At 38.8% G+C, this 20,678-nt stretch overlaps 1 protein-coding gene across 1 annotated transcript in view; it reads left to right on the top strand.

Moving 5' to 3' along the window:
* The window catches only part of COL4A3 (collagen type IV alpha 3 chain), a 56,484-nt gene that overhangs the window by 24,909 nt on the left and 10,897 nt on the right, over positions 1-20,678 (top strand). Inside the window, exons 16-39 of the mRNA XM_062499067.1 lie at positions 1,271-1,315; positions 2,767-2,820; positions 3,210-3,251; positions 3,948-4,035; positions 4,396-4,431; positions 4,695-4,859; positions 5,062-5,154; positions 5,886-5,981; positions 6,314-6,384; positions 7,582-7,770; positions 8,631-8,799; positions 9,675-9,767; positions 10,209-10,313; positions 11,613-11,710; positions 13,076-13,226; positions 13,348-13,461; positions 14,228-14,395; positions 15,519-15,608; positions 16,171-16,305; positions 17,038-17,136; positions 18,242-18,331; positions 18,696-18,835; positions 19,834-19,960; positions 20,234-20,314. Coding sequence (XP_062355051.1) covers positions 1,271-1,315; positions 2,767-2,820; positions 3,210-3,251; positions 3,948-4,035; positions 4,396-4,431; positions 4,695-4,859; positions 5,062-5,154; positions 5,886-5,981; positions 6,314-6,384; positions 7,582-7,770; positions 8,631-8,799; positions 9,675-9,767; positions 10,209-10,313; positions 11,613-11,710; positions 13,076-13,226; positions 13,348-13,461; positions 14,228-14,395; positions 15,519-15,608; positions 16,171-16,305; positions 17,038-17,136; positions 18,242-18,331; positions 18,696-18,835; positions 19,834-19,960; positions 20,234-20,314 — 2,539 coding nt within the window. The remainder of the gene's footprint in view (positions 1-1,270; positions 1,316-2,766; positions 2,821-3,209; positions 3,252-3,947; positions 4,036-4,395; positions 4,432-4,694; positions 4,860-5,061; positions 5,155-5,885; positions 5,982-6,313; positions 6,385-7,581; positions 7,771-8,630; positions 8,800-9,674; positions 9,768-10,208; positions 10,314-11,612; positions 11,711-13,075; positions 13,227-13,347; positions 13,462-14,227; positions 14,396-15,518; positions 15,609-16,170; positions 16,306-17,037; positions 17,137-18,241; positions 18,332-18,695; positions 18,836-19,833; positions 19,961-20,233; positions 20,315-20,678) is intronic.

Raw genomic sequence — 20,678 nt, 5'->3', positions numbered from 1 at the left:
CTTCCACATTGTCTTCTGTTTGCAAAAGCCTTGTCCTGTCATGCAGTTTCTTTTCAGAACTCTTCTTAATGGACTCCTCCTTGTGGAGGAACTGGTAGAGCACCCTTGCATTTTTTTGTGAATTGTTCTTGAAGAATGCTTAGGAAGTATTGTTAAGACATTGATTGATTAACTGTTCTGAAAAGAAAAAACCTTTTTTGCAATTGAAATTACATCAGTGAGCACAAAAATGTCAAAATTCTGTGGATTTTACATTCTAGGAAAAAAATGCACTATAAAAATGCACTATTTTGTGCAAGTGAATTTTGATCCTATGGGGACGTCGGTCTGTTCTCCTTCTTATCTTTTGAGTTCTGACATTTTTTGCTGTTTTTTCTGATGCTAGCATCCTAATTCATTGTATGGTCTTTTCAAAATTATTTTTAATTTCATTAATTTATTCTGTGGGGAAAAAAAATCTAAAATGTTCTTTATTCCTTGTTGTTCTGAGTTCATAATCTCTCCCCACCCTCCTTTTATCTTTTCACTGTCTTCCTCCTGTGAATTTTAATGAACTATGTTTTCCTCATTTCTGCCTTCAAGGTGGTAAGCAAGGTATCCATATGATCATGTTTTCATTTCATTCTGCTTCTCTCTCCATTTCTGCCCTTTGTCTCTGTATTTTTTTGTTACAAATTGCTCAAACAATTGTTTCTTGTTGCCACACGGGATGCAGGACCCCAGCAGATGCTGCTAAATGGGCCATGGAAAGCAGCAGATACCTCTGGCATGCTGCATTCTTCTGTTTTCACTTTTCCATCTACTGCCCTGCTTCAGATACCTTTGAAGTGCACTCCCTATTCCTTTTCATTAAGTAATTTCTCCTCAAGTTGTCCCATACAGGTAATGGGGTTCAGAGAGTTTCCTTCAGTGTCCTTCCAAGCTCACCATGGGAAGAGCTGCTGCTGCTGTATTGTTATATCATTTGTCTTGTTTCTTCAAGAAACTGATTTTTCACCAAGATTTCTGCACTTGCCTGGCACTTTGTACTGCTGGAGTCTGGCACAAATAATCCTCCACAGGAGGAGGAATGTCAGTGGAATATCTTACTATCTGTTTTGTAGAGTTTATGAACTTTAGTTATGATTAATGAATACTTTAAAATAACCTTAATGGCTTTTTACAGTTTACACAGTTGACAGTTATGTGCACAGCATCGAGTTGCTATGTTCTTTGCATGCAATATCCTCTCTTTAATTTTTTTATTTTATTTTACATTTTTCCTTTGTAGGGGAAGCCTGGAAAAGAAGGTGCCCCAGGTCCACCTGGTTTACCGGTAATGAAGGAAGCTTTCTAAATGTTTTCTAAGTGATAGTCATCTGTTTAAGACAGTTCTATCTTCCTGTCACAGCTTTTCTCTCATTGTAGAATGAGTTTCAAAATGTTGGTTTGCATGCACTGAAACATTTCCTTCATGCAGCTGGCCTTGGAACATACCATGTCCTCACAGATTCATGTGCAGGAGACAGAGGCTCAGTTCATAGATATCATTGTTTCTATGTCAAATAAAAAAGACCTGTCACTTGCTGCTGACTGTCTAATGAGTTTGAGACACACTCCAAGTTAAGCAAAATTAATTTTGATGAGTTTTTTCTGCTTAGTCACATTGAAATTTTTGTAAAAGAGTTATACCTTCCCTTTAACGTAAATGGAGAAGAGAAATTAATAGTTTGTAATCACTAGGATCAAAGACATTGTTTTAGAAAAGTTTAGAAAAGAAGAAAAGTTATTGTCAGGGTTATGGATGTCATAGCCAGGAACAAGATGACTGATAGCTATTAAACTGTCAATTTGTCAACATATAGTTCTTAAAATATGCCATTTTAGAGGCAAAATAGTCTCATTTGTATACTAATTTAAGAGTTGGAGTTGTTCAGATGTGTTTGAAATACAGTATTCATTGTTCAAATGTGTTTGAAATACTGTATTCAGTTGGTTAAATATCAGTTCTTCTTACTTCATCTCTACTTTCACATCATTAGAGTTGCAGTGACTTTATAAATATCTTACCAAAATTCTTGCTGCCAGAATAGCCCATTGCACATGTATCTTACTATAACATCATCTTTGTCATGCTAAAACGACCTTCACAGGCAGTCTAAACACATTCCAGTCTGACAAAGAACACTGAATGGCTGCAAAGCTCTACTGCCTCAGCTAACAGAAAGAAAATTTTCTGTTATGACAAAGACATGTCATTGCTCTGTTCCCATTTCAGCTTTACTCACTAGCAGTGCATTCAGCTGCATGAGCCTCCAAGAAGTCCCTCTCCCTTGCCTGTATTCACCTGCAGAAAGCCTTAGTTTGCACTGTTTTCCCTGGTGCTGCTGACACCTCTTGAGAGCAGCACCATCCTGCAGACTGAGCGAGTTCTGGGGGAGGGCGTTGAATAGGAGAGTCTTGCATTGTGTTCAGTTTGTCCCCTTCAGAAATAGTTTGCAGAGGGAGAACAGATCAGAGACTCCTACACTTGTGCCATGCAGAGCAGCTTCCCCTTGGGAGTGTTGGAGTGTGCTGTAATAAATGCAGGTTTGGGTGGGACACTGCAGCTTTTCCTACAGACACGGAGCTGTACCTCAGACGGGGTCTTTCACTGCAGTTTCTTCTCCTGAGCACGTTGCATTCACTTTGCCATCATCATGAAAGATTAAAGCTTTACATTTTAGATCTTACTGTTGTCAGTGCTAGAAGATTAATCCTTATAAAATTGTATACTGTCACCTGCAGGGACAGAAGGGTGAACAGGGCAAACCAGGACTGGCTGGAAGGCAAGGAGCTAAGGTATTGTCCAGTGGTTTTGTTACTGCTTTTGAGCATGAGGATAAGGTATGTTTGGGGGTTATTACATGATTTTATTTATTGCTATGCATATAGTATGTTTCACTTGGCCTAAGAGATGGCAAGTAAGGGTGTCATAGTACAGGGAATGGATCAGCTGAAACAAACCATGTGTTTGAACTGGTGTCCATCTATGTCTGCTGATGAGTTCCTGTAGGCTTTGGTGTATGCAGCTGAATAGCTGTGTAAGGAACAGAGATGGGGTGGTGAAGGACTGGTCAGGAACAGTTGCTTTTCTTTAATGTTTTGAGCAATGTACTGAGGTAACAGTGGGTAAATGTCATTCCATGTGTTGTTTTTAATAAAAAAAACCTATCTGTTCTCTGATGAAGGGGATGAAAGGAAACCCTGGTCCACCTGGAGCTTGTGGTCGAGTAAGTGTAAATTACTTTAATATGTAATTTTTCTAAAGCATTAGAATAAGAATAATCTAAATTTTTTGCATGAGGCAATAATAGATGTCCTGTCATGCTCTAATCAAGCATGGCTTTCACAAAGTCCTGATATTACTGGGATTCTCACACAGATGAGATCTTCCTTCATATGGAATTGCATACAGTATCTGTGCCTGGTGAGACCTCACCTGCATCCAGCAATTTTGGCAGGAGATTCAACTGTCAGTTATAAAAATTCACATGAGTTAATATTTAAACCAATTTCTAATCACTTGCAGAACAGTGAACCTTAATTTTAAAATCCTAAAAAGCCTTTTTAAGAAAGCAAGAGTTGGTAGGAGTACTATTTCCCTGTCTGGTCATGCTGTCCCCCTAGTGGCTTTCCTAAAGGCCCCATGTCACCTAATGGAAACCTGCCTAAATTGTTCACAGGAAATTGCTTTGTAAAAAGCTGAAGTGTTTTCAATATTGACAGAGTACTAAAGAAGCATTGCTGCTAATAACAATTATGATTTCATTTCTGGTTGCTTGTAATCAGTAAGGTCTTGTGGTGTCTGAACATCAAAATTATGAATGAGATTAAAACATTGCTTTAATCAAGTCTTCAGTGTGAGGTACTGTGCTTCTCTCTTTAATTCTTGCAACTCTTTCTTTTCTTACCATCTTTCTCTTGAGACTGAGTATTACAATTATGTGGTTGGTGAAAAAGGGGATGAAGGAGCCCCCGGACCTCCAGGGCCAAAAGGTCAACGTGGCATTCCTGGTGAGTGGGACATCAAAACTACAATCCTGTAGCAAGAACACTCCACTCAAAGGGCTTATTGCAGACTACATTTTGAGCAACCTTCCTCTGCCTTAACAAGAATATTTCCTAAACTCACATCTGATTGTTGACTTGAAATGTATCTGTGACTTTGATTTATAGCACTATTTACCCTTAAAAATCATTTCCAATATGCAACAGTTGCATGAGTGGCAGATACCCACTCAGGCAAAACCAAGTTCTTATTTTAACTTTTAAGCTTAAAATGCAAACGATCAAAGTTTGTATTCAATGCTATTGAATAGTGACTGTAAAGTACAGAATGGTTTAACTCAAATTTTTAATATCTTGCTTTTGCAGGGCCACAGGGTCCTCCTGGAGCTGCTGGTAGACCAGGTATATGCAATAATAAAATACATTGTTCTTCCTGTCTGTTACACTGAATCAGCTTTGTCAAATACTAATTTCAGATGACTTTAAAAATATCTCTAAGTGCTAAAAAATTGTCACCCAGAGTCTTTGATTAATATATTTCAAGACAAAAAAGATATGTGGGATGAACTTGATGTGTTTGTCTGTCACTTATCCTATTGAGTACTTAGCTTTGAAATGCCATTTCTTCTTTAACTCTGTTTTTGTGTTTTTCCTCCTTTGGTTAGGTGCGTCAAGACCTGGTCTGAGAGGTCCCCCAGGATTTCCTGGACCAAAAGGAGCAAAAGGAGAGAGAGGACAAACTGGCTTGTATATTGTAGGCCCTCCAGGACTGCCTGGTATTATTGGCAGGCCTGGTTCTGTTGGATTACCAGGTCCTCCAGGAGAACCAGGTACTTCTAGCTGCAGGTGTTTGGAATTTTTCCAGATAGCTCTCTCTTTTAAATGAATTGTTGAATATCTCAAATTGGAAGGGACCCATAAGGATCAGAATATTGTTTGTAGCTCATCCCTGCAACTTTTTTCTCCCTTAGCAAATAGAGAATTGTCTGAATAATCTGTGATGTAATGGTGCCATGTTCATTTCATTAACAGGCAGAGTAACATTTGGAACTGGCCTGCCAGGACTTCCTGGAGAGCCAGGGTGTACAGGACCTCCAGGACCTCCAGGAGATACTGGCATGAGAGGTCAGTTTCAGATAACTGTCTCTCAGAAGTAGATGGTACAATCCAGTAATCATCATGGATCCTCATTAGATTCTTTAAATTTAATTTACCTTTTAAATCATTTGCTGAGTTCAGAGTTTTAAGAACAGTCATTGGGGATAGTGAGATGCCTTCCCCCCCTCAGCTAAAAGAGCGGTGATGTGCCAGGGCTGCACATCAGCTGTACAGAACTGTGGCAGGGTGTAGAGCTTCACTGGAACAAACAGTTACTACAGATTGGTAGGGCTTTGTCTCTCTGTTGTTATGTTCTTGCCGACAGTTCATCTCTGAAAGAAGCTGTAACTTCCACCCACAGGAGCTGCTGAATCTCTTTGCCCTTTGCTTGCCATTAGAATGACCCTGAGTGTTACAGAGCTCTGTTAGTTGGAAGCGTATGTCCCTTACTTCTTTTGAGAGAATCTAGCTTATCAGTAAGGTGACTATATCCAAATTGTTTGCTGAAACTTGACTTGAAAAAATCAAGATACTTAAACCGAATGTTTCTGTCCTTTCAATTAATTGCAGTCACTTCTGATTGACTTTCTGACCACAGGTAATTTAGTACTGTGTTAGAAGTGATCCTCCAACAAAATTAAGGCCGTGATTCTACCACTCCTGGGCAAAAAGTGTTAGTTATAACAAACTAAATAGCACATTAGTTAAGCTTGAAAATGACTTGCTGTGAAGCAACTAATGATTTATTTTCATTCTAGGTGATGATGCTGGTGTGTGTACTGATTGTAGCTACATTCCGGGAATGCCTGGTCTTCCTGGGTCTCCTGGGCCTCATGGTCAGGATGGCATGCCTGGTAAATTGTCATGTAGTAGGAGTGAAGATGATTTTGCTTTTAGCATGAGAATCATGTGTGGGCATGTCTGCAGCCTGCAGGCCTTGAACTAGCCCTGAGGTGGTGGTGGGTGTGAGAGCCTGGTGCAACTCCCTCTGCTCATATGAGCACAAGCCCTAGAAGATGGGAACTCGGCATGCTGATAGGCTTTAGGTACAGCCTGAAGCCAGCTCAGTCCATGGATGTCAATGTAACAATAGAATCTTTGAATACTGGGTGCAGTTATTGCAGCTTGTCAAAATCCACATAATTGTTTTCATTTTTCTTTACAAAATATGCTGTTTCTTTTGCAGGTAGAGAAGGAACAGCAGGTCCAAAAGGTTCTCCAGGTTCTCCAGGAACACCAGGGTTTCCAGGGGCTCAAGTAGGACTGGTTTTTCAGATTAACATTGAGATTCCCCAATAATTATTTCAGAGAAACTGCATGGCTACCTTGTGTTACATGCAGTGTCATACTGGGAGATCTCAGCAGGTTTTTTCCTGTAGTAATGAATGTGTCAGCATGGGAGCAAGGCAGAGAATATGTTGTATGGCTCACACAGTTTTACATGAGCCTGGTTGCTCAGAGCAGAAAGTTAGCCCAGTCAATGAGGCAGGTAAACAAATACCTGTGTGATTAACCTGTGCTGCATTTCATGGTGCTGAGATTGCTTGTTCTGTCTGGTATGGGTAGTCTATAGTTACCTTCTGTTCCTTTATGTAATTCAATAATCACGGCAGTGGCTGTAAAGCATATACAGATTTTTGTGTGCTGTGATCTTTGTCAGACTTCTTACTTCTCTTGTTTCCAGCATACTCAGGAGTTCTTAAAGCCCCATCTGTAAAGAGAAATCTGCTTCTCAAAATACCCTCTTCAGGGGTGCAAAGGACAGTCCCTCCTGTGGAATGTTATAAAGAGGATCTGTTATGTTGTGAAGTCTGCCACCTGCTGCCACCCATCATTTGGTTGTGCTAACTGGTGCCTATAGTAATTATTTATGGGAAAGTACAGCCAGCACTGTCCAATAAAAAATCATGCAAAAATAAGTATTTGTTGTGGTGTTGCTGTACAGATACAGAATGAGTCTGCTAACAGGCTTTGCCAGGAGCCCCAAAAGAGTACATGTGCCCAAGATCACAAGAGCCCAGTGTGCTGTCACTGGGACAGTGTACCCCCTTTGTAACCTGGGGGGGAAGAGAAGGGAAGGGGAAGTTAACTATGAACAGAGCCAGCTATCTCACTTAGAGTGTCCCTGGGAAATATTCCCATGTGGAGGAGAAATCCCTAACTTGATCTTAAAGTCCTTCTTTTTGCACCATGATCTTACTCATTAAATTGTGCTACAGTATTCCTGCTTGTAGTAGCATAAATGAAATAGTGGTCAGGTCAAAAGAAGTAAAGGCAGGAGAAAAAGAAAAGACAAAAAACCCCAAAACCCTGTTCATTGAGGTGTGTCATTACAGAGAATAAAAATGAGAATAGGGGGAACCCCTCTGAGGTATTTGATTTTAAAAAAAAAGAAAGCTTGAAAACAGATGGCATACATCTAGCACTGAAATTCTTTTGATAACTCTATTCTAGGGACCTCCAGGTTTTAGAGGAGAACAAGGACGTAAAGGATCAAAAGGTGAACCTGGATATGTACATCCAGAAGGGCCAAAAGGTGAGCGAGGAGATCCAGGAGCCAGGGGAGACAAAGGAAGAAGAGGTTCAAGTGGATTTATGGGAAGACCTGGCTCTAAAGGATCCAAGGGTTCTAAAGGTGAAGAGGTGGGTATGCACTTTTTGCAATTGATACAGACGTCATGGAAACCTAAAAGTCAGTATTTTATCTTGTACAACAATCTGTTTAATCTATGCAGATATTTCACCTGATATCCCCTACCTGACTGAGGGTACTGTCAACTGTAGCAAACAATATGCATGAAAGGAGAGGAAATATTCTGATACAATACCAGAGAGAGATGAGGCCAGTGTAGGTACACATTGCTGAAAAACCTCAGCAGTTTAGTGAGGTGTTAATTTGGATATTGATACGGGGGCATTTTGTTTAATTTCTACAATGGATAAAATATTTTTTAAAGTATTTTCCTGACTACTTATAATGCTTAATAATTCAAATACTTCCTGTTCAGTCTTTATGGGTCAATCTTCAGTGAGATCTGACCATAAAACTAGAATTGTTAGGGCAGAGCTCAGCAGAAACAAAAAAAAAATTATTTTTGTGTTATGTTGGCTGAGAAACTGTTAACCTGACTCAGATATAACTGTCTCTAAACCTGACTCCACAGTATTCAAGGAGAGTCAGAGCTGAGGTGGGTTTGGTTTTTTTGCCAAATGTGTTTTAAAACAGAAGAAATGTGTGCAGTGCAACAACACAGTGATTGGAAAAAATCAGGCGATTGTGTGATTTGTAGTATCTCCCTCTTACTAGCCCTCTCTTTGTAACCATTGATATTCAAATTTATATTCATTTTATCACAAATAGATCAGAGGAAAAATTTCTTTCTTGAATTACCAGTTACTCTGTTACTAAAATAATACAAGATTATAGTCAGAGAAATGTGCATTTTGTTAAGAAAGCTGGTGTGGAAAGCAAGTAATGTTTGGTATGTACATGTAATCATTAGGGATTGGCTGGATCAAAAGGAGATAGAGGACTACCTGGATTGCCTGGTGGACTTGGGCTTCCTGGAGAAATGGGGCTTCCTGGACTGCCAGGTTATGGACCACAAGGAGTAAGAGGTTTTAAAGGCTCTAAAGGAATACCTGGACCACCTGGATTACCTGGAGAAGCTGGTTTGTAACTTCCCTATTTTACTGTGTTTTACCTATGTTGAGGAGTACTTGATTAAAATTGCGGAGGTAGATTGAAATCAAAGACATAATTTATGAAACACGGGAAACCTCTCCTTGCCATGGGACTGCATTGTCCCATCTTTGTTCTCTCCAAATATAGTAGCAAAAGTCTTGGGGTGATAAGATAATTGAGGTTGTAAGAGACTCTGCACGGTCTGAATTTCATCTCAGCACAGGGACAGCTATGAGATCAGACCAAGTTACTCAGGGCATTGTCCAGCTGGTCCTTGAAAATCTCCAAGGACAAGGACAGCACATTATCTCTGGGCAATGCGTTCAGTGCTTGACTGTCCTCACTGTGAACACAAAAAGTATTCAAATATGCATCCAGTCATCATCATTAGTGTGAACTGAGTCAGCAGGGTGAAATGTAAAGGGCATAGTAATTTTTGACTGCTGGAAACATACCAGTGTAGGTCTTTACAGGCAAGCATAATATAGGAGAACTCATCTGAATGGCAGACATAGTCAAGGTTGCTTAAAGATAATGCCCATTGAGTCTTTATGACATGGAGTTGCGGATTTAAGCATTTTGCGGTTGCGTCATTTTCCTGGTGACTTTCTGCTCCCTTTTCTGGGTCTCCACTAGACTGTAGGAGGGCTGAGAGGAAGACTGCATGTGTCAATAAAATGATTTTGCTTAACGAAGCCAAGATGAGAAGGCTTTTCAAAGCCCATTGAGTTTCAGAAATATGGAAACTGTAGAAGACTACATTTTTAGCCAAGTAGATTGATCATTCATATTTTTAAATGCTTGAGATTACATATTGCCAAACTGCATACCCTTGAAATATTTTATAATGTATTTGCTGAAGGTCTGAAAGGAGAGACCAGTAGGGCAACTCCATTACCTGCATTGCCTGGACCTCAGGGACCACATGGTTTACCTGGACCCCCAGGAGTGCCTGGTGAGTACATCACTAAATCAGTAAAACAGTTAAAATCAGAGCTTGATTAACTGTAAGGCATCTTTGCTTGGGTTTTGTAGGACAATAGTCCTTAAAACTGTCCTGGACAACACAGAACAGTTTCTGTTTCAAGCTTCACACCTATAAAGTGTGTTTGGAACCTCTCAAGAAGTGGAATATTCGTGTCTGCATGTAGCTTTTTCCAGGTGTCTGGAATTTGGCCAGATTGCATAAAAACTTAACTCACAGGCTCACACATGCTTTGGTACTGTGAATGCAATTAGCATTTTAACTGTGAAAACCTGCAGTGGAGAAATAGTGTCTAAATTCTAATACAGTTGTGTCCTTCTTAACAATGATAAAATATAACACACATTATCTTCTTACAAGTTGATGTTCTGCAGTAAGACAATTCACAGTTTACTTATTTTCTTTGTACAGGTAGGGTTGGAGCAAGAGGTGAGCCAGGTGATCCAGGACATCCAGGACCAACAGGTGACACAGGCTTTCCAGGGCTTGGGTTTCCTGGAAATCCAGGTTCAAAAGGTAAAATACCCTTTTTGATCTTCTTAAAAACAAAACAAAGCAAAATTTAAATACACCTTAAAATAATTAGCAAGTTAAAAATACAAATCAATAAAGAGACAGATAAGTGTTTTATCAGTCTTTTATTTTACTGCCTTAGTCTTAGAAATTGCAAGTTTGAAATATTTCAAGGTATTTCAGAGTATTAAGTATCAAAGCTGATGGTAGGGAAATACTTTAAAAGACATTGATGCTTTCTGGAATATTGCCCAAACAGGTACAGCTATCTCATCTGAGTGCTGTACTTAATTCAGATGGATTATTTTTGCCTGGATATGTGTTACAGAGACACAGCTGTATGAGTGTCTACTTTCTTTTCAATCAATTTTGGTTATTTCAATGTAATACCTGCTCTATTGTGCAGGTAATAGAAAGCATTTTCAATATTGTAAATTTGGCCATTCCTTAGGCAAAGTTATAACTCCCTTTGAACACAAATACTAGGAAATTCTCAAAATCTTCTAAGGACAGGTGTTAACAGAAAAAGCTCAGATGCTAAAATTTCTACCAAGCTGCTTGTTAAAGAGAACAGTAGGGAACTGACATCAGAATGGGTTCACTTAAAAAAAAAAGAATAGTGACTCGCTTCAAATTAGTTCATAACAAATAATGTTACAGTCAATTTTGAGTGAATTTGTAAGGAATGTGTGTCACATCAACTACAAAATCAAGATCAGAATCAGAATCACTAGGTTGGAAGAGACCTTCAAGATCATCACGTCCAACCCATGCCCTAACACCTCAACTAGACCATGCACCAAGTGCCACATCCAATCTTTTTTTAAACATTTCCAGAAATGGTGACTCCACCACTTCCCCGGGCAGATCATTCCAGTTCTTTATTATTCTTTCTGTAAAAAACCTTTTCCTGACATCCGACCTATATTTCTCTTGGCACGGCTTAAGGCTGTGTCCTCTGGTTCTGTCAGTGGCTGCCTGGAGAAAGAGACCAGCCCCACCTGACTAAAACCACCTTTCAGGGAGCTGTAGAGAGTGACAAGGTCATCCCTGAGTCTCCTTTTCTCCAGGCTGAACAACCCCAGCTCCCTCAGCCCTTCCTCACAGGGCTTGTGTTCCAAGCCCCTCAGCACCTTCCTAAACTGAGGGGCCAGAACTGGACACAGCACTCAAGGTGTGGCCTCACCAATGCTCCCTTCAGCTCACATAAAATCCATTAGTGTCAGAGGCTCGTGACCGCACACATGCAAATACCCTTTTGTAAAATAAAGCATCTGCACTGCCATTTAATTCCTTTTGCAGGAGATAAAGGACTTGCAGGAGTCAGAGGGCCACCAGGTTGTGAAGGAAAGATTGGAGATCCTGGCCGAGCTGGAAACCTAGGACAACCAGGACAAAAGGTTTGGTCAGAAATACAGAACAGTCTTTTCCATAGGTCTCATTCATTAATTTTTATACTGAGCAAATAAATAAAGAATTGTAAGGAATGTAGGAATTCCTTTATTTCTTGTCTAGTTATACACAAACTATGAAATTAAATTCTTTCTATGAAAAGGGGTTCAGGCCAAAATTTTAGATCCAAATACAAGGTTTTAGAATTCCAAGTGTTTGGGATGTTTTCCTACTTCAGCTTTCAGACCACAAGGAGGATATTGCATTGCTTACAGCAAAAAAATTAAGGCCACAGCTGCTGAAAAGGTGCCTGTTCAGAAATCCAATTAAGCATATATTTGATGGAGGTCATTGACAAGTAAGTATGTATTTCATTTAAGCAAATGCTCTGTTGAATTGAAGCATGAAGAAAGCAGGTTGGTGGTAATACTGCAGCCTGTCTTGCTGATTAACAGAAGCTATTCTACTGATTCTTGACTAATCTGTAATTAGTATTCCACTTTGAACAAAATATTAACACCTAAATTATTTGAAAATGCAGCATTTCTTTCTGTCTGTGTGTGCCTATATGTGATTATTTTGTGTGTTTTTGATGTGATGAAGGAAGGTGATTGAGGTTGTATTTTTTTAAACTATTTAACCTGTATTTGATGCCACAAAACATCTGGATGTGAAGTGGCCTCTGTGGTCCAAGGATATTGTTAGTGACTGGTATAAGCTCAGGTCTGCTGGCCTGCTTTATGAACATATTGATTTGTTGGTACTCAAAATAACCAGCAGTTCAGTCAGCTAAAAAAACTACCAATTCAAACTTTCCAATCAGGGAATACACTTGGGGCACTCGTGATAAAACCAGTCTTCATGGAAAACAATATTCAGAAGAATGATTTTTCAAAACCCCAACACCTGACTGAGTATTCTGAGGCATATCAGAGGTAATTTAAATTACCTCCATCATTTAAATAAATATTTTATAAAGAAATATGACTATGATATAAAAATAAAGGAAAAGTTATATTTGCACAAACTTCACCGCCACTTTCAGATAAATATCCAAAGCTTTTCACAGCTATAGAAGGTATCCCAATGCATTAAAGACTAAATGGAGGGAAGGGTCTTGCATTGCTCAGTAGCAACTTCTTGGTATTAGAAGATAAAGTTTAAAAGCTGTCTAGATTAATTCCTCAGATGGCCAATAAGGAACATCCAGTGGTCTGCTGAATTGAAAGCATGAGAAATAATAGTGTGAAAGATCCAAATGGAATAAGGAGAATTACCCTAATAAAATGAGGTCATTATTCCCACAGTGGAGAAAATATTTTGGCACATTTGCAAAACACAGAGGATTGTTTACGTTTCTCTCTGTGTTGCAGGGTGAGCCAGGCATGGTTATTCCTGGAGAGCCAGGAATAATGGGTTCACCAGGAGGTTATGGCAGTCCTGGCTCAAAAGGGGAAGCTGGACTTCCAGGACTTCCAGGCCTACCAGGGCATCCTGGGCATGATGGTGATCATGGTCTAAGAGGTAATGTTGCCAGAGAAGCTCAGGGAGCACAGCAAGTTATTTTAAGCAAAACCAAGTCAAACAAAGTTCACTCAAAGCCTAAAACTTAATTTGGCTGTGAATCCACTGTCATGTCTTTTAGGAGATCGTGGCTCACCTGGAGCTCCTGGAGACCCAGGTTTTCCAGGGAAACCTGCTGAATGTCTTATTGGCCTGCCAGGTTTGCTAGGTGGCCAGGGAGCTACAGGTCCACCAGGTAGGACTTTGTGACCCAAAAATGCCATTTGGCTGGGTGAGTGTGGGTTTTGTTGCTGCCTTGCAGTGGACTGAGGGAGCTGAAATTGTTTCTGGATATTGGTTATAGAATAGTATGCAATAAAGCATGAGTCCTTTTAAAAGACACTCTTTCTGTAGATGGGAGGAAGCACAGACACTGATGAAGATGCATTAAGATTCAGATTCCACCAGACAGTATAAAGAATAATCACAAACTGACCCAAATTCCACAGGAAAAAGGATATTTCCATCATAACTCCCCTGTGGGACTAAACTTTGATTCTGTGATGCAATAGGATTGATAATGAAATAAAAGAAGGGAAGAGCTCAGCTAAGTAGGCAAACAATTTAGGGTCCCAAAAGTACCTGCCTGTACTACATATTTTTTTCCTTTAAAAAAAACCATAATCAGGTATGCAGCACATTCCTTCTGTATATGGTCTTAAAAGGATTTCTTTAAAAAAATAGAAGAATTAATGCAAAATTGGTGGGATTTTCAGGTTTGGATTTTTCTTCTTTTTTGAAAAAGAACAGATTTGTCTACTCTCACTGTTTTTCCCTTTTCAAAAAACCCAACCCATAGCCCTTGTAAGATTTCTGCATGTGTCTGTTGCCTTACAGATCTCATGTTTAGCCTCAAACAGGCAGAGTTCAAGAGTTTCATGCTTATGATGTAAAGACAGAGATGAAGGTGGGTTTTTTTTCAGACAGATCTACCATACTACACTATCCTTCACTTTTCTTAGGTGGAAGAGGTTTACAAGGTCCAAAAGGAAACCCAGGTCCTCCTGGTTTGAGTATCCCGGGAATCTACGGGAGGCCTGGGGAACCTGGATTAATAGGTCTTCAAGGAAATATGGGATTACCTGGTCCCAAGGGACAGTCTGGAAGACCAGGAATCTCTGGTTTGCCAGGTAAAGATTCCCCAAGTATTTGTTTTGATGTAGCAATTAGGTGAGTCTTTGCAGAAGGTTGTTTAGCAAAAGGGCATGCAAAAAGGTAATGGTTTTCCAGACTGAAGATGCTGAAGTATTTTTCCCTCAACAGTATTCATTTATCTTTGAAATTTTATGGAAAACTAATAAATCATTCTTCTTTAAATGATGAGCATATCTTGAAGCTCTCTTGACACAGTGTGGAATTTTCTGTAATAGTCTGAGAACAGCATTTGATGTAGATTTTTATACGGTGATGTTCTTGCAATAGGATGTGAAATAGTTAATATTAGCAACTCTCCCAGCACAATGGAAGTGCAAAGTGTTTAGTTCTTACTCAGCATACTTTTTCAGACAAATAATTTGTAATACCATCTTATTTTTCTTAAAATTTCAGATCTAGAGTCTGAAAGAGTTGAGTCAGATCAAGCTCTGTCACTAACCAGAGCTAACTTTAAGTAAGCTAAGTGGTTGATTTGGTTGATTTTATTGACCAACAACAGAGTTGATTTGTTTGGTTTTTGTCTTTCAGAAATATGTTCAGATTTGTTTTGAGGAATAAAAAAAAAAAATTCAGTCATGCAATGCTTCTTATTTCTTGGAAAGATTTTTCCTTAATATCAAGTCATTGCACTGTGGAAAGGAGGTGAAACATGCCTCTTTATATAGAGAATCTGTAAAGCTTTTGATAAACATATAGCACTTGACTCAGTTATGCAAACATAGACTTCTGATGGCATTTGAGGGAGTTGTTATTCCCAGCTGGTCTTTACTCCTGAGCCAGAAATTAATGTCATTCCCACACATCTCATGACCAATCTCATCCCTGTGTGGGTATCTTAGATACATTGTCTTTAGTGTTAGCTATTTCATTCATTGGTAGGAGCTGTTGCAGCTAATAATTTAGGTAATTTGTAGGTTAAAAGTCATGATCCTGTGATTAAAGATGGGAGAACTGGCTTGGACAGTTACAGAAATGGAGAAGAAATAAAATAAGCAATTAAACAGTGAAATGACAGGCATAAGTGTAATTTTCTGAAGTATTGTTCTGTTTAACTGATCAAATACTGACTAACATGTTCCTTTTGATTCCATTCCACAGGTGCAAGGGGAGATCCAGGTGCAATGGGACTGTTAGGAATTCCTGGACTCCCTGGCATGGTTGGAAGACCAGGCAGCCCAGGAATCAGAGGCAAGTAACCACTGTATCTGCCTTCAGAATTACTTAGAATACAGGAATTTCAATGCTCAAGTTAGTCTTGTGATCCACTGTTGTGTTTATTATCTGTCCTGAATGCAGATGTTTTACTGGAATTCCTTTGAGTCTTGGAAAATCTCTCTTCTGTATATGTGCAGTCTGCAGACTGAATGACATAATCGTATTTTTCAGCAGTTTTGACTTGCCACCTTTTCTTTTTCATTTTTTTTAAGTAGCTGGTGATTTGCTGAATAAAGAGCAGAGAGCCTTTTTGCTGGATTGTTTTTTCCATCCTGTGTGGATATCATTATATTTATTTAACAAACATAAAATTATATGTTTATTCACTATAAGAAATAATTTCCATCTCTTGCCATAATCTGTACTTGTTTTATTGATGATTGGAACAGTTAAGAAGCTAGTTTAAGTGGTTAATTTGGAATGTGTATTTACATAGGTAAATTACAAATGCTCTTGAGGACTGGCGTTATCTGGTTTCCTTTATTATACCATCTAGTCAGGTTTTTTCAGAAAATTTTACTCTATTTTCTTGTAGGTTCTCCTGGCTTCCCAGGAATAAAGGGAAGAAAAGGCTTTCTTGGAGAAAAAGGTGAACCAGGTGATAAAGGTTTTCCTGGACCATCTGAGACCTTGGTTGATACTGGGGACAAAGGAGAACGAGGTTTAAAAGGTACACATTCATTGTTCTGTCACTAAAACTAATCAGGGTTGTCATCTGTTTTGCAGTTCCAGTGGAGTCTAAAGTATGGAATAAACTGACTCTACTGCTGAGAGTAGTTCACATGGTTTTGAAATAATTATTGCTCAACACTAGAACTGCCTTCTTATTTATGGGATAGTTGGATACTACACTGAATATTCAGTTTGATTTCAACAAGTCCTAATTCCTTTAAAAAGCTCTTATTTTAACACTAAATAATGTATCAGTAGTACTAGGAGGATTCTATACATATATACATTCATGTTTTTACATATTTAGTGTCCTGTGAGTATAGAAATGGCTACACTTACCAACCAGATGCTGGATTGCAAAGACATTAAATCTGCTCAGAAATACTGACTTCCAGAAGAACTCCTTTGTTTGCAATATTATATATATATATATATATATATATATATATACATACTATATATGGGCTGTACATGCTTAACTAATGCTATCTGGCTTTTTGTGTCCATGTTTTCCTATGGAAGCTTTCAGGAACTTCCTATTATCTGCACATTAAAAATACAGAAGGTGTTAGAGTTGAGCTTGTGTTTTGCTTATGTGTGTTCAGAGTAAAATTCCTATGCTCTACTTCTGTTTCATTACCTCAGAGAGTTATAAAATTTTAACCTTTGTACAAAACTTACATTCTGAGATGTTGTTTTGTAAAATTTTTAAAATGAAACTTTATTTTAGGAGTTCAAGGCCGAATGGGCGTAAGGGGAGACAAAGGAGATGTTGGTGTGCAAGGTCCCCCAGGTGTTGATGGGTCTGAAGGAATGCCTGGTCTACCAGGTATGTCATTAGGAATGTAATTCCAGGTATGTGATTGCCAGGAATATGTATATTGAAAATTACTGTGCCATGTGGACAGGGAGATACTGGTGCTCCAATGCACACCACTCAAGAAGCAGCACTGCATTCTCTCTATTAACTCTCAAACTTTCCTGAGAATTCTGAAACTGAGCAATTTCAAAAGCTGCTATTTGAAAGCCATCACAGCTGTCACCAAATGATTCTTTGTTTTCTTTCAAATATAGACCACTGTTTGGGATGACAAATAGAAAATGATATTAAATCCTGAACAACAGTAAAGTCTGAAAGCTGATGAAGCCAATGAATAAAAATTAATATTTCTAAAAAGTAGAAAGAAATTTCAATTTGCAATATTATTTAAAAATTAAATCTAAAATATTACAATTTTGCACCAAAAAAAATAGGATTTTTTTTCATTTCAGATGAATTGTATTTCCCTTTTCAAAACCTACATATTTGACTTGTATTTCAAAAGTTAGCAGATTTCCAATGAAAAGCAGGTATCAAAATGTCAGGCACCGGCTTACTGTAATTTAGAAAGACTGTTCAGAGAGCATTCTAGATGCATCTGGATCTTTTAGTCATCATTAAACAGAGTGCTAATTAAGTTAAATTAATCTCCAGGTAAGTGAGTGGGAGGAAAATTGCTTAGGTCACACTTGGGAGCTTTTTCTAATGTACTATTACTTACTCATGGGCTTCTCATGACTAATGTGATTGTTCCATGCACAGAAACTAAACTGAACTGCAGTTCAGGCAATAAAAGGAGAGTCCAGGGCCTAAATACAAATTCATGATCTTGATCAAATTCAGCTAAAATATATTGCAGTGGCTGCCCCAAGTGCTGTGGTCACAAACCCTAATGTTGATACATAAGGTATCTGTTATTTCCTTGGCTTTCTGAAAACAATAATGATAATTTTATCTGTGTCTGGGGCAAAACGCTCCATGTTGATTGTCTATGAAATAGTAATACACCAAAAGAAGGTGTGTGGTAGAGGATTTTGTATCCATGACAGCTCTAACATCCAGCCAGTGTCTAAAGCAAACATGTGAAGGTGACACTTATTTCTTCAACTTGCAGGTGCCAAAGGATTTATGGGTCTTCCAGGGGCTCCTGGAGGACAAGGATTCCCAGGTGCACTCGGAGCCAAAGGGGACATGGGAATTCCAGGTTATTTTCTCTCAAGACATATTACAAATTCGTAGAGCTTTATGGAAGCATTTGCACAGGTCTGAGCTGTTACTGTCAGCACACCACACAATACTTAGACTGGGATTTATTCTTTAGTATCCATAGACTTACCTTCATCCCAGCATTTGCTTGACTTGCAGAATGCAGTTCTCCCTCTCTATCTAATTCTTTTAAGTTATATATCGTTACATGTAAGACCCTATTTTTAAAAATAAAATCACAGTTTAAATTACTTTAATGAAGAATTAATATCTCTATATATATGCAATAGCTCACAAAACATGAGGTGTGAGATGCAATTATGATCCTTTTAAGAATGGTATCAGTATTGGTATTTTTCCAGGTCCAAAAGGCCAGAAAGGATCTCCAGGCTTTCCAGGACCATCAGGTGACCCTGGTCCACCAGGCTATGGTGGCTTTCCAGGTGACAAAGGAGATCCTGGGTACCCATCTGCTGGGCCTCCAGGAGAACCTGGTCCAAAGGTATAAAGGCAGTGGAAAAATTTTCTTGTTAGGCAGAGCCTTTGACTATAGAAACAGAGCAACAACATGTAAGCAAGAGCTGCAGAGTTTGCAGAAATATTTCATTTGTTAGTGGTAAGAAATACGAAAATTCGATTGTGTTGTTGCTCAGGAGAAATTTTTTATTTCATTATATTTCACTTCTTTTCTGCAAGAATTTCTTATTTATAAAAATGAAATATCTTGAAGTAAGTTGCTTTCTGTAAAAGTTCCTAATTCATTAAGAACAAGAATGTGAAAAAGTACATCAAAACCTCATCTTAGCAAATGTAAAATTTTCGTAGTCTGAACTTGTACTGTTTGATAGTCTGGTAATATCCTGGAAAAAGATTTTTTTTTCCCTTACTAATGTGCATTACATTCAGTATATGTCATATTTGGTCATGTATATATATTGCTAAGACCAAAGTAGTATTTTTAAGTTAGATCAGTTGGATAGTTTAACTCCACATGCTCTGGTTGTTGAATAACTGGAAGTCTTTTTACCTATGAGATCATCTGAAATGAGTGGCTGAGGTTGCAAATTCCACTATAAATCCTGTAATCTATCTAAACGGTTTGTTTATTTTCAGTATCAGCTGGGTAGCCCCAATGAGATTACTGTCAAATAAGTTAGTAGGAATTCAAAGAAAAAAAATGCATTTCATTATTTTGTATAGCTGCATGTTACCTAAGGAGTGGATGTTTGGGTCAAAAGAAGAGCTAGTAGAATAAAATTGAAGGGAAATCTGTGCCAGGGAAAGTATCTAAAAACTACTTGGTTTGTAAAGGTTAAAAATAGACCTTAGCTATGTCTAAAAGATCAGTGGTATTATGAGAATATCTTGTATTTAGTCTGCTTTGGTTTTTGTCTGAAAATCTTAATGAAACATGATTCCATGTACTCAACCTTTAAAATTGCATGTGATTTTTCTATTCTTCACTGTGATTCTTTAGCTGTGTGTGTGCAATTTTCTCAGGGAGATCCAGGTCCCCCAGGAGTTTTTGGCAGCAAAGGAGAAAAGGGCTCCGAGGGTCATCCAGGACTTACAGGAGTACCAGGACAACGTGGGATCAGAGGGGAAACTGGAGGTGCAGGAATCCCAGGTATGGGGTACTTTTGGAGGGATGGTGAACTGGTGACATGCTTGTAGATGAAGATAATTCCTCCAGTTGCACAGGGAGCTGGGGGTGGCACACTGATTTATACTGACTGCTGTAAACCTCAACAGCTCCTTTGTGGTCAGGGCAGCCAGGCCAGCTTGTGTCACCTGAAGAACTTTTGCAGCTGGCCAAATCAGAAACAAGATCAAAGCTCTTAAACTGCGTCTGGATCTGGGGATGATGCCACTTCCCCTCTGTCACACTCTCTTCTTACAGGGAAGTGTGGACCCCCTGGAGCTATTGGTGAAAAGGCACGCCAGGGCCACCCAGGACAGCCGGGAGTCCCAGGCCCTCCTGGTATGGTATATAGCATCTCTCCTAAATCACTGCCCTGGCTTTGGGATTTCCTTTCAGTTTGAGGCTTTCTTTACTGCCTTTGAACAGCCCCTTTTCAATGTTATCAGTTCAGGCAAAAAGTTTTGATTTTGTTTCACTACTGGAAGGCTTTTTGCCCTTTTTTATTTATAAGTACATATCCAAGGATCTCAAGATGTGATATCCACAGATATATGAGAAAGGCTTAGGTTCTTTAGTTTCAACTTCCTATAAGACAGTAATAAACTATGATAGAGGTAGATGAAGGGAATAAAATTAACTAGAGGAGCAGGAGAGACAGAGTTGTAGTTTTCTGCTAAAGCAACAGAACTAAAACAGAATTTAA

This window comes from Cinclus cinclus, chromosome 10 (assembly GCF_963662255.1).
Source record: "Cinclus cinclus chromosome 10, bCinCin1.1, whole genome shotgun sequence".
In the NCBI taxonomy this organism is placed as follows: Eukaryota; Metazoa; Chordata; class Aves; order Passeriformes; family Cinclidae; genus Cinclus; species Cinclus cinclus.
The sequence above is the reverse complement of the archived record's forward strand: the minus strand, read 5'-3'. Positions and strand labels throughout refer to the sequence as shown.